At 45.9% G+C, this 14,140-nt stretch overlaps 1 protein-coding gene across 1 annotated transcript; it reads right to left on the bottom strand.

The window, feature by feature from the left end:
- Positions 1-245: 245 nt before the first annotated feature.
- On the bottom strand, positions 246-4,253 carry Bhlhe41 (basic helix-loop-helix family member e41). The gene is made up of 5 exons (XM_026392308.2): positions 3,883-4,253; positions 3,675-3,738; positions 3,239-3,346; positions 2,800-2,911; positions 246-2,371 (listed from the first exon to the last, which is right to left on the bottom strand). Exons 1-5 carry the CDS (start codon positions 3,942-3,944, stop codon positions 1,272-1,274), a joined length of 1,446 nt encoding a protein of 481 aa, XP_026248093.1. The 5' UTR covers positions 3,945-4,253; the 3' UTR covers positions 246-1,271.
- Positions 4,254-14,140: the final 9,887 nt, after the last annotated feature.

The raw sequence follows: 14,140 nt of genomic DNA, 5'->3' as shown, positions 1-14,140 counted from the left end.
CTACCTTGGCAACAAACTAAAAATATCTAGACAAGGTCCTGGTTTAAGCCTTATTTAAAAAGCTTTCTTTGTGATTATCTGGTATCTGGTTTGGTCTCCAGAAAATACATAGAGTTGGAGATAGGAAGGCCTTACAGGGCTTCTTTCCACATCTTTACAGCATTTCCAACCACAACTGACCAGTTTCAAGCTTTCCTCCACTTTTATGACCTAACAAGAATACAGGATAAATCAGTTTGGACTTGTTTCTTTTTTAAGTTCAGTGCACTTTTTGTTTTTGTTTTTTTTTTTTTTTACAGTAAGATTACAGAAATTTAGAAACAAGATGGATTAAATGAGAATAGATGCACTTCAGATATATATATATATATATGCAACATATATGCAACATATGTAACATATATTTATTTGTGTGTGTGTGTGTGTGTGTGTGAGAGAGAGAGAGAGAGAGAGAGAGAGAGAGAGAGAGAGAGAGAGAGAGAGAGAGAGAAAGAAGAAGAATTAAGATGATTAAGATGAACCAACTGATTCATGGTCAATTTCTCAATAAAGTGCAAGCACAAGATGGTAAGAATGGTTCTGGGCTTCTTCATCCATCTTCCCTGACTTGGTGCTGACGATGGCCCAACTCTGTGTCTCTCAAAACAAGTGCAAGTTAGTAAAAGATACCATTTTAACCACTTCAGAATAGGTCGCAGTGGGGCAACTGTATCCTCACTTCTTTGAAAAATATATGCCTTTCAAAATGCCTAGCTTAAAAAGATCCTCAATGTGTTGTGGACCTCATCCTAAAACAAGCAGGGCAGCCCTGAAACAAGGCTCTATGTAAAGACTACCCGCTGTCCTCTATCAACTCCAGGCAAGGAACTTGGCACCTTCTCCCCTCCCTGGTTCAATGAGGTCACCCACAGAGAAGACCCTTCTTACTTTCTCTAGAATTAGGTTCCACATTTTAAAAGATAATGGAAGATGGCCTAAAAGGAGGCAAAACTTATCAAGGGAACTAAAGAAAAAAGAACCAATAGCTATCGCAGAGGATCTTTAACAGCTGGTGTATGTGGGGTGTAGGGGGGGTATTAGTGTGCGGAGGATGGGGTGGTGAGAATTGAGCAAAACAGGAACTCCAAATGTACACAAAACACCTGTTTCCCCCCCTTAAGCCTGTCCTGCATCTATCACGCTTCCTCCCTTAAAAACATTAAGGGTATTTTAACTTGTATTATTATTATTCCGCTTAAACCTCCATCCCTTCTAAGGAAGGACTCAAGGACTCAGGGGGCTTCCTTTCCTGGCTGTGAGGGATCTTCCTGAGCAGAGCTCTCCGGGTTCCCCGGCTCGCGGGGGCCGGCGAAGGGCAGGTGGGTGCGGCCGTGCGGATGCGGGGGATGCAACGCCCCAGGGGGCGCCACCTCGTGTGACAGGAGGGTCGCGGCAGCAGCCGCACCCGCCTTCTCGGGAGGGGGCGACAACACCGAGGACAGACACGGGAAGGCGGCGGCCGCGGCGGCCGCTGCAGCAGCAGCGGCGGCGGCCGCTGGGGCGGGGATGCCGGGGTACAACAGTGGGAACGGGGCGGCGGCCGCCGTGGGGTACAGATACTTCTCCAGGCCGCTCTTGTCCAGGAAAGGCTGCACGTAGGCGGCGGCCGCGGAAGGCGAGAGGAAGTAGAAAGGCAGGCAGAAGGGGGCCGCTGCGGCGGGCTGAGCGAAGGGTGCACCCCCGCCTCCGCCGAACGCCACTAGCGAGCTGAGCAGGGCGGCGTCGGGTCTCAGCAGCGCAGCCGCAGCGGCCGGGTCAGGCCCCAGGAGTGCGGCCGCCGCCGCCGCCGCGCCGCCCCCCGGGCCGCCGCCGCCACGGGAATCCAGCTTCATCCTCTTGGGCGCCGGCGAGTCCTCCCCGGGAGGCTCCTGCTTGATGGTGACGCGGCTCGCCCCTGCGCCTTTGCCCTTCTCGCGGTCTGGCCGGGCCTCGGCCTCTCCGCCGTAGCCGCTGTCAGTGTCCGTGTCGTTCTCCGCGGCGAGCTCGGCGCTGGGCTGAGTCCGCTGGATGACCGGCACGCAGTGGGCGAGGGGCTCGAGCTTCTGCCCTGCGCGCTCCAGGCAGGGGGCGGCCGTGGACCCGGTGGGGGCGGGGGCGGAGGGAGCGCCAGTGCCTTTGCTCAAAGGGACCTGTTGAGTCAACAACTGGGGGGTGGGCAAAAACTGGGTGGCCACGGCGTGCAAGTGGTTGATTAGCTGGACACACCGCGGCTCCCTGGGTGTCCAGCTCTCAAACCGGGAGAGGTATTGCAAGACTTCTTTGGCGCATGTTTGAAATCCCGAGTGGAACGCATCCAAGTCGGACTGAATGGGCGATTTCAGAGATCGCTCCCCTAGGATGAACAGGGGGTGGGGGGTAGGGACAGGAATGGAGGCAAGAAGAAAAATACCGACGTTAAAACATCTGCTTATCACGTGGGCCCTACATTGACTAAAGTGATCTCGTTTTTTCCTCAGTATTCGAGTGATATAATCCACCGGTTGCCGAGAGAAGGGGGGGCGGCGGGGGTTGTGGGGGGGGGAGCGCTGTCCTCCCAGCTGAAAAACCTAAGTGGAGAGGGCGCAACCGCCACTTTAAATAAAAATCTGATTCCGGGTTCAGCTGAAAGCCTCTAGGATGCTTCGGGAAATGGGCACTTGCCAATGAAGGGAAAGTATAAGCAATTTTCACAAGTGAGAGTGAGTCCACTGAAGGGGTGGGGGTGCTGTCTGCGGGCTGCCCCGCTTCAGCAAGCTAACGGGCCTCCCTGAACTGACTTACCATTCTGTAAAGCAATTATCTTCTGATGCTGTTGCTCGGTTAAGGCTGTTAAAGCTTTTAAGTGTTTCAAAGTTAATTCCAAGACTACCGCTTTCTCCAGATGCCCTAGTGTCTGCAGTGGTGCAAAAGAGAAGGGGGCACTTGGTTACTTAAAAGCACACATTTGGCTTGATGGCTCTCCATTCAGCACAGCAACTTAGGCAAGCACTTTGAAAGAACTACTATTCTTACACTTCTTGAGCTTTCCTTAAGACAGGTTATAAATGCTTTCTTGCCTTCAGCTTGAAACACCCATTCTGAGACTGGGAAACTGTACACTATAGAACAAGTTTTAAGTCAGGCCTCTAATATTTACATTTTTTCTTACATCTCTGTAAGTCGTACGGGGCTATTATAACGCCCTTGGAGATACAGCAAAGAATGAAAATGTGCATCTTACTGTTAATTTGAGATGTTCAGGCAGTAAATCTTTCAGCTGAGCAATGCATTCATTAATTCGGTCTCTTCTTTTCTTTTCTATTAATCTGTGCGGTAATTTGTAGGTATCCTTAATATAAGTGTCGTGGAAGAGAGAAAACAATAAGCTAAACATTCACTGGACACAGCAATCCTCCCACTCCCACCCCTCCACAACATACTATGTGATAGAACTATGCCCAAGAAACCTCTTTCCTCTGGACTGTTCTTGAAATGCAATTTAAATTCAGGTATGATGTTTAATATACCCCTGAGAGTATCCAGAAAGCCACTTAAAATTCACAGTTGGGAAAGCTCACAGGCTGGAATATATTTGCGGGCAGAGCTTCACTGTGAAATCAATGGCCCTAATTAACTATCCAGGCAGGTTATGGGAAACATCGGAAACTTACACTTACCTTGCTGTCGTCTCGCTTCATGCTCCTTTTGGGTTTACACATATACAAAGAAGAATAGTCCAGTCTGCAAAACAGAAATCATCATCAGGCACCCATTCCGGGAGGGGCTCTGCCCTTATCCGCTCCATACCACTTTCTGGAGGAGGAAAAAAAAAAAAAAATCTAACCGAAGCCCAGACAGATATTCGCAAGGGTGCTTGCACCTTACCCTATAAAATCTCTGTGTTCCAGTAACTGTCTCTCTTGCAAATGAGGAATTCCTTCGTCCATGTTCAATCGCTGTTTGTTTCTTCTGTTTCGATTTTGGGGTCTCTGTTCTATAATCTGTGGGACGGTAGCCTTGGGAGATCTTGGGGGGATCGGTGCGTCTCCAGTCTCTCTCTCTCTAGCTCTCCCTCTTCAGTGCAGTGTCGAAAGTGTGAAGCAGTTGGTCCCCCCACCCCCCCGCGGTCGCTTGCTCTCTGGCACACACGCACACACACACTCGCGCCGGCCCCACTGCGATGGTAGTTTGCTCTCACTCCGGGCAGTGTTTGGCCACAGGGCACGCGCGTCGCCGGCCAGACCAGCACCCAGCTCACGTGCGGAACGTACCATCCGCGGTCCAGCCCGGAGGGGGGCGGGGGAGGAGGGGCCGGGCCGGGAGGGGGCGTCGGGAGAAGGCGAGCGGCGGCGGGAGGGGGCGGGGACACCTGATCAGGGCCACCGGAAAGGAAAAACAACTTCGGCCAAGCTATTCATCTTCCCAAAGGCGATGCAGTCTGAGGGGGGAGGGGGCCGGGGTGCGGGGCAGCCGGGGCTTCCTTGGCTTGGAAACGCGACTCCCGCGGTTCGGTCGTCATTACGGTGCAGAAACGTGAACGTGGCTTTTTGCTTTTCTACCGATGGGCTGTTGATTTGGATTAGAGAATGACAAGAGAGATTTCGCGGTGGGTAAACTTCGGTTTCGAAGGAAATTTTGGAGACTTGTTTGCTCACCGCTCAGTGGCCCGGGGGAACCCTTGGCGCGGATTGGAGGTTGCCCCGAAAAGGGCAATTTGAAATCAGCTCCACGAGGGATTTCAGATAAATGAAAATGTAATTATTGGGTCAGAATGTCGCAATCCTAATCCCTTTCGGAGACGCACTGTCCCTGGGCCACCTAAACTTCCCGCAGCAGCCGGAATTGCGGTGCCACTAATCACAGCAGCAGATGACGACGTTTGGGGCCTCTTGTGCTTGCGGAGGAACGCGGCGAGGAGAGAGCGGGGGTAGGGAGGGTGGAGGGGGTGGCACGAGAGGGGCCGCCACAGAAAAGCAATGCAGCATTTATCACTCTCTGGCGAAACTCCGCCGCCCCTCTGCGCCTCTGGTGACGCTAACGTTCTTTCTTTGAGCCCCCATCCCCCGTGAGATAAGCCACGCCGGGAGTGTGCCGAGCCCACGTTTACTACCGCTGGCACCTCCAAAGCCTCCCTCCTTAATCCTCTCTCAAACGGGTACCAGCACAGGGCCAGCAACGTGATCCGACCTGCCGCTGCTGCCACATCACTGCGCGGGGAAACCGTGCGCGCGCGCGCGCTCGCCCAGCAGCCGCGGGAGCACAGGCTAGCACGAGCGGGGCTACCTTTCTCCAGAGCCACACCAGGAGCATGACTCACTCACTGCTAGTGAGAGTTACCCGGAGGTGCCTGGGGATGAGCACTGCCCACGCCGCCCTGAGCGGCAGGAGACAGGGTCCTGGGAGGCCAGGGGAAAGTGTCTTGCGGGACCCCCAGGTCTCCGGTCCCGTGCTGCCGCAACTTGGTCCGCGAGGGGTGAGATGGAGGAAATATATATTAATCTCCTGAATAAACAGAAATTAAAGCCAAGCTTTTTTTCTTGCACTTAGAGTAATAATTGCATTCTCCTCTGGTGATTTCCGAAACATTCATTATTGTCAGTGGCACGTGAACCAAGGGTAGCAGAACACCAAATGTACACGCACTGGAGCGCAGCAGGGATAGGGGCCGTCGCTACGTGTCCTCCCGGCAGCTACCCCCACCCCCAGCCTCAGGCCCGGCGGGCGCGGGTTCCGGGGACGGATCTGGGTCGCTGGAAGCGGCGGCTGGAAGGAGGTCACGTGGCTGCTAGAGTCGCGTCTCCTCCCCGCCTCCAAGAGCCGCCGGGCCACGGCCTCCACCGCTAGAGCTGCTGCAGTCTCCCGAGTCCTGCACAGAGACGCGCAGCGCGTCTGGCTTCGTGACTTGGGCGGCGGCGGCGGCGGCGGCGACCCGGGCTCACCCTGGCGAGATGAACCGCTTGCGGCCGATTCAATTCCTTAGGAGGACCCTGAAGGTCTCTCGACTTCCTCAAATAGGGGATATAATTTTGCACCAAATAGGCAATTTAATAAAGATAATACTTAAAAGATATTTTTCAATGCTGTTGTATTTAAACCTTTATCCGAATGTCTCTCCTGTTTCCAAGTGGTTGAATGAGTAATTCCCTTTGGTGGGAAGGGCAAGTTAGAACCCTAAAGCTGCATATTCCTGCACTACTGTATCGTTTTCCCCCTCTTGTTTTGTCCAAAAAGTGGGGATGGGAGGATGCCCTTAAGGTTAACAACAACAACTAAAAATTAAAATACCAGCTCCCTTTACAGGATCTGATTGTTTGGAGTAGGAATAGGGTTGAAAAATGATCACTAAACTTATGAAAATGAAGTAAAGACCGAATCCTTGTATTTTGGCCTTGTCAGTAGATCAGAGGAGACTAAGTCAGACAGACATCTGGCCAAAGCAAACCTTAGGGATAAAGTCTGGAGCAGTTTCTACTGCAAGTTAAAATAGGAGGAACCAGGACCTGCACCTTGAGGATCAAGGGTGGATTAAGTTAGCATACACACTTTCTATAATCTAAGGACACAGAAAGAAGATACTGTCTGCCTATGAAGACTTTTTGTTACCACTTTTCTCTCCTCTCTCTCCAATCCCTTCTGTACCAAGCTTCCATATTTCTGTAGTCAACAGTTTGGTTTTCCCTTCCTCTCTTTCCTCTCCTGATACCCAGCTCAACTGTAAATGGGCTTATTTTTCAATTTTTTATCTCCTTTGTTATTTTTGATTCTCACTTTCCTCTTCTTGTCTTTTCCTTTCATGCCCCTTTATTCTTCTTGTTTTCCTTCTTTCTCTTCTTTTCCCTTCTGTTATCTTCTATCTTTCCCTGTTAAATATCTGTTTTTGCCCTGTCCCTGTAGTTTTTGTTCTAAGTCCTGTGTTTTTTAACCTTTCACCCTGGTGACACTTCTTGCTTATCCACTTCCTTAAACTTGAGTCCTACCCCTTTTCTTTCTCAAACTATTGTTCTGGACACAAGGCATGGTGTTTTGTTTTTTAATATTGATTTTTTTAGTTGTAGTTGGACACAATACCTTTATTTTATTTACTTATTCTTATGTGATGCTAAGGATCAAACCCAGGGTCTCCCGCATGCTAGGAGAGCGCTCTACTGCTGAGCCCCAACCCTAGCCCCAACCAGGAATAGTTTGATGTCTCCAAGTGTCCCTTTTCTGCAAGGAGGGCAATTACAATAGCTGAAAACTACATAAGACTTAGGATTAGTGTACCAGACTCCATTCTAAGGGCTTTTCATGTATTAACTCATTAATCCTTATAGTACTGACCCTGCATATGGTAGATACTATTATTCTCTGCATTCCATAGATGAGAAAATGTTTACATAGTGAGATTACAAAATGTGTCAAAGGTCCCAGAGCAGGATTTAAACCCAGTGTATGCCTGAGTCTGTACCCTTTACTGTTACCCCTTAATGTGAATGGTGAGGGCTAAAGTCTAAATGTTTACCTGCTTCAGGGGTGTGCTTATGCATTTGTTGTGGAGTATGTGTGTGAATGTGGAAGGGTGGGATTTTGAAAGAGAGATGGGGGAAGGGAGAGAATGTTAGCATTGGAGCTGATGGCAGAGAACCAAGAAGGTATAACAGAGATGGGTAGCAGTCTTTTGGCTGTCAGTAATCATCCATTTGGCATCTAGCTCCATATTTATTGATTTAAGTCCAAACATCCTAATTAACTGTTATTATTTCATACAGATGTACAGAGGAAGGTCAGTGTAGAAAAGGCTAACAGTGACTGATTGTTCACCATCTAACTGAGCAAACCAAGCCAAACTCTAATGTGAAGCCTGCAGGTTTGTAATAGGAAGAATTCACCTGTGGTCAGGTTAGAAAGGAAAAAATTCCCCTGACAGAGGAACAAAAACTGGACTGCCCGCTTTGGACATGTTTAAAATAGATTGAGTCTTATCTTTTTAGGAAGGCTTAATGCTGTTCTGCTGAAAGCCAAGAAGGTACAAAATGAGCTCAAAGCCCCTTTGAGCTTATAATTAAATGATTTTATGATGCGTGCCTCCAATGAAAGATACCCATCTTTCTCCTTTTTGTAAGTAGTGGAGAAAGCTGCTCCCATTGGTTTTCTTTGGTTAAACAGGGAAATCACTACTTCAGAGACTAACAATTTGGCCCAGGTGTTTTTCTCCTAAGTATTCTAGGCTTTACATTCACTGTATTCACCTTGTGGCTTTGGAAGGTCTTATCCTACTTGCTTGCAATGTCTTGGATTTCCAACAAAGACAGAATTCTCCTGAGAAGATTAAAGTTCCATTAGGAATATAGGTTTTCTACCTCTTTAGTGCTCTACAAGTCCTACTGCTCTTCTGGAGAGGTGACTCATGGAGAGGTGTTTGGGGACCCCAGACCTGAACTAAATGAACTATGTACCTCTGATGACCTTGGAAATTCCAAGCTCTTCCGAAGGTGAGGAATCTCGTGCTTGTGATGCTGTGAAAACAGCCCATGGGGGGCAGATGTGTGGAGTGTGTGTGTGTGTGTGTGTGTGTTGCTGAGGATGCAATCCAAGGCCTCCAGCATGCTAGCCAAGCCCTCTACCACTGAGCTGCACCTCTAATCCCAGATGCCTTAATGGCCTCTGTTTTGGATAGAATTTATAGCTGTTCTATGTCATTTTACTCAAACAGAAGATATAACCTATTCATCAAAGAACATAAGAATCTAAAAGTTTGGGGTTGATGCTTAAAGTTTGGGGTTGATGTTTGGGGTTGAAGCCAGGGGGAAAGGTGGTAGGAATCTTCTTTTGTGGAGAAGGGTTAATGCTGTCACACACCCTGCAGAAAGAAAGATAGCACCAAGAAGGATCTTAGGAGGGAGGGAAACCCCACTGCTACTCACCAGAAGCCAAATATGACTTTAAAATATTGATGATGTTATTTGCTGAAGGTACCAGATTTAGAATCCTGGAATAGAAGGTTAGGTTTCCCAGTTGCATACTCAGCACTTTAGCCACAGCAGCAGAAGTGTCCCCTTTTTAATTTGTAAAAGAACTTAAGTCTTTCTGTAGCCTACCAATTAACGTGTCTTTATGGTTGTAAATATACACATGAATCACGTTTTATACTTATGTAACACTCTTTAGGACAATTATCCACTTATTAGTCTTTGCATAGTACCAAAGAGCAGATAATATTAAGGATAGGAAATACATTCTATTTCTGCTGAAATCACTTATATATTTGTATTTATTTGATTGTCATAAACTCCCTGGAAGGCTATTCCAAATTTAATGTGTTCTCAGTGCTCCCAGAGTTTCTAATATGCAAAAAAAAATGTAGACTCAAAAATTATAGTCATTTTTAGAACTAATTGATTTCCTTCATATATCCTATATCTTCAAGTCATTCATATAGATATTTTCTTTTTAAGCACTTTTGCCTCTCCATGTAACAATGATTGCCCTTTTAGGTGAAGGACTTCCCCTGGCATTTTTGCCACCAATCTGCCTGGTCCCTCCTGTTATCCGTACGCTTCTTATACTGATGCAGGCTGGTCCATAACGATGCCAGAAAAGAAGAGTGTGGAAAAGATGACACACCGATAAGGATCTCCATAATGTGATTCTTACCCTTCCTCTGGATTCCTTGAACTAGCTGGATTATAGAACCCAGAGAGGCTGCAGTTAGAAGGCACCTTTTAACCTTTGTTTTCCTTGTTTCTGCTGATGAAAATTCTTGGAAAAATCTTCAAAGAGAAGCATATTATATAATGTGAAGCATACCGAAATGGAATAAGATGTCCCAAACAGCCACTCTTCTCACCTACCTTTTGTGGACTTTGTTAGGTCTTTGAATATCATACATGCTAGGCAAGCGCTCTCCCACTGAGCTACATCCTCAGTCCCGGAGTTATCCATTACAGAGTGCCACTTTATATAAGACACAGAAAGTCTAGTTAAGGAGGACTTAATCTACACTTAAAATTAGAACTAATGTTTGAAATTTAATTCAGTAGTTAAATCAAGAATTCATATACATTAATTACCCAAAAGTAAAGTTATACTTTAATTTGTAATTCTGTCTCATAAGGAAACTGATGGAAATCTAGACTATCTGTATTAATTAAGAGCTGTACCTCTGATGGCCTTAGAAATTCCAAGCTCTTCCAAAGGTGAGGAGTCTCCTGCCTGTGATGTTGTGAAAACAGTCCATGAGAGGTAGATGTGTGGAGTGTGTGTGTGTGTGTGTGTGTGTGTGTGTGTGTATGTTTCTGAGGATGGAATCCAAGGCCTCCTGCATGCTAGCTAAGCCCTCTACCACTGAGCTGCACCTCTAGTCCTAGCTACCTTAATTGCCTCTATTTTGGATAGAATTTATGGCTTAAATAAGACAAAATAACAGCAGCTTAATCAAAGAAGGCATTTTTTTTTTTTTTGCTAGCATACAAGAAGTCAGAAGGTAACGGAATTCAGAGGTAAATTGAGGTGATAATAGTGCCAATATCCTAAATTTCTGCTTTTCTGTTGTGTTCTCCACCAGCTCCTATCCTCAAGATTGCATCATGGTCATAAGATGTTTGCTGGAACTCCTGCAGGAAGGATAAAAGGGGGACTTCCAGCCCAACAAGGTCTCTTTAAGCTTTTCTTGGGGTATTTAATTCCAATTCCAATTATAAACTCCATTCAATGACCTCTGCTTATATCTTATTGTTCAGTCCTATTGCAAGGAGACTAGAAATACAGTTTTCTAGCTGAAGCTTCCCAATGACTAGAGGGAACAGAGAATAGATATTAGATTGGCATCAGTCATTCTGTTGTGGTGTGACTAAAGTAGTGGCTTGTTCAGGTCCTCTTCTTCTTCTTCTTCTTTTTTACCAGTGGCTCTTTTTTTTCCCTCTCTCTCATGCCACATGTATTGATAGTTTTTCTTAAGTATACTGGGGTGTTTTATTCCAGTTTCAGAAACTTTTCATTCTTTCCATCTGTAGTTGCACAAACTTAACTCCTTAAGCACAGGGTCTTTAACATCTGTATTCTCAAGTTCTAATAATTGCAGAAATCTGCTTAGGGAGGAAATGCAACAGGGTTTGCTCTTTGTGTAGAATGCAAATTGCAACTGCATGTTTTCTGGGAAATGACTTTCTTCCTTTTTAAGTTGCACACCTGTCCTCTGGCTGTTCTGTCTCTAAAGCAATGCCTTCTGCATTTGGATTGAAGCAAGAAATTTATGCTCCTTCTGACAGTTCCCACCTGAATGCAGCTAGGATTTTGTTCTTCATTCACTTATAGCCACATCAATCTATGTAGAGTACAATATCTTTAGGGTCAGAAGATAAGGAGGAAAATTGTCTGATGTAATTGTGTTCCGCAGTAGAAAGAGAAAAGAGGAGATCAGGTCGGTACAGCAAAAAGGGAGCAAAAGAACCAGTCTCTAGGGTGGATGTTGGGAAGTGGAACACCGGAAGAATGAACCTTGGGATACTTTACTATGGACATATATAAGAGCTATCATCTTACAACCATTATTTAGTTGAAATTCTTGACACTAGCCACCATAAACTCCACTTTATAGATGTACAAGTTCAAGTTTTCATCCTAGCTGTGGAGTGGTATTCCTGACATTTAAGTTGGAATACTAGGCATATTTCCCCATAGACAGATGACAATGGACAAAGGCTATAGTTAGCCTGTGGAATACAGTTGTCAAGTGTCTTGGAATCTGCTATTCAGTCTCATCCATTAAATGAGTATGTGCTGTGCTTATAAGTGCTGGGCATTAGGGATTTAGCATTGAACCTTGTCTTCAACAAGCTTACAATGTATGGGTGGAATTTCTCAAAGAGATCACTAAGAAAATGAACAGTTAATCCTAAAACCATCATATGTTCCCCAAAGCCTCCTTTATGGCACATTCGAGATATACCGACAGCTATGCTTCTCTAGTAATGCACTTTAGAAATCATTCCAGAGAATGTAGTTAGTGGCCTCAGCCTGTGGGTGAGCCATGTTCTCCTGTAATCAAAAGACCACTGGACAGAAAGACTGGCAAGGAAAATGCTTTCTGTCTAGACCTTCATCACACCTACCATCTAATTTGCCCCCATCCCTGATGTTGCTGAGAATGTCGGTTCAACAGCCAGCTCCTCTGAGCACATACAATTTCACTTCATATCTTCTCTGTCTCTGATTTTGCCACCTCCAGTGACAAGTAATGTGGTCTTATCTTCTCGTGGCTCAGTGTTGGAACTTTCTCTCTTTGATGTTTGAACCTAACTTTGTCTGTAGGTTGTAACTTGGTTTTCTCTGTTGGTGTTCCACACCCTCTGTAGTCTCTGACCAGACCTTCCTGATTATCCCCAGCACCCTGGCCCTCACCTTGACTCCTGCTGCTTGTTTATTGCCCTTGCAGTTCCTTTTAGGAGAAGATTTAAACAGGGCTAAGCTTAGCTTATTTCCTCTGCTCCAGAGCAGGCTGGAGTGGCTGCCCAAAAGAAGAGAACTCATTGAATGATCCATAATCTCCAGAAAATGGATTTGCACATCCTGAAAAGGGTACCACATCTTCATCTTCATACACTTGACTCCCTTGATTCTTCTTCAACCTTAGCAGTTTCACCAGGAAGGGAGCCTAGAGGGCTGGCAACTTGAAACACCCTGATGTCCACATTCCTTCCAGCAGTGTGAACTAGATTCCAAATTTAGAAAGACTGTCTGACCTTTAAACCAAAAATTCAATGGTTATTCTTGACCTCTTTATCCCCCCTCACTCTCCTCATCCAATTAACAGCAATGTCCTATAGATTCCACCTTATAAAGATATATTAAATCCAGCTTCTTCATCCTTGCTATCCACACCAGATCAACCACCAAAATCTCTCACCCCAAATGCTGTAACAATGTCTTCACTGATTTTAACATTTGGGGCTTACTAGGGAAAGCATAAACCACTTTAGATATTTCAAGTAGGAAGAATTTAATAGAGGGAATTAAAGGCACATATAACTTTTGGAAAGGCCGGGGTCATCTAGGGTGGGAAAAAACTGCTGCTGACTTTCAGGAAATCGTGACAATCAGGAGATTCTGAAAAGCCAAGAGCCAATGAGTCCAACTCTCTGCTCTGCTAAAGGAGCTGACTTGCAGAGGCTTGCCTGGGGGCCTCTGTGAACGTTGCCTCTGTGCACATCCACACTACAGAAACGGCGTGTTCCTTCTTCTTGCCACATCTTGTACAGAGCCTGTCATTGGAAGTATCTTTGCTGGAGCCCTGTGAGGAAGAATTTCTGGAAAATGAGGTTCCAAGCAACTATCCTATGATGAGGATAGATGTGAAGACAGTGGAACTGGTACTAAATCAACAGTAAATTTCACATACCATGTGTCCATTGGGTATGCCTATCTTCTCTGTCACACCAAGTTCTATCACTATACTCTATCTACTCTATCTAGAACAATTTTTTTTCCCATCCATGCCATTTTTTCTGGTCAAAACCCTATAACAACTTCCTGTTTTTCTTAAGTTAAAATAAAAATAAAAACTCTTCAGTGGCCTGAAAGATGCTGATGTGATTTAGCTCCTGCCTAGAGCTTCAGCCTTATCTCTCACTTATTTTACCCTATTATTTTATTTTATTTTTCAAAAAAACAAGAAAGATCTGGAGATATAGCTCAGTAGTAGAATGCCCCTGGGTTCAATCCCCCATTCTCCTCCCCCCCTCCAAAATACTCCACATTTCATCCCTGCCCAGTACCATTCCTAATACAAGTTACACCTTTAATTCACTTGTTCCACATTATAAGCGAATGTTGTACCATACTTTTAACTATCTAGGGTCAATATTTCATACCACCCACAATTTGATTTTTAAAACAATAAAGGATGTACTTCATGTTTCAAAAGACCACTGCACCCAAAGGACCGCTGATGAAAATCATATGCATGTATGAATAGGCTACAGTGAAACCCCACTATGATGTACAATTATTATGCACCAAAAAAGGGACCACTGATGGAAAAATGGTACACCTCAGAATGCAGCCATCTGAGAACCACGTGAACTCCAACCACTGTCCTTTCCTAGACCGAGCGGCTGGAGGCTTGGGGCACTGACATTAACAAAGGACTACTCCGGTGACTCTGCAC

Source organism: Urocitellus parryii, chromosome 5 (assembly GCF_045843805.1).
Source record: "Urocitellus parryii isolate mUroPar1 chromosome 5, mUroPar1.hap1, whole genome shotgun sequence".
Lineage (NCBI taxonomy): Eukaryota > Metazoa > Chordata > Mammalia > Rodentia > Sciuridae > Urocitellus > Urocitellus parryii.
The sequence above is the reverse complement of the archived record's forward strand: the minus strand, read 5'-3'. Positions and strand labels throughout refer to the sequence as shown.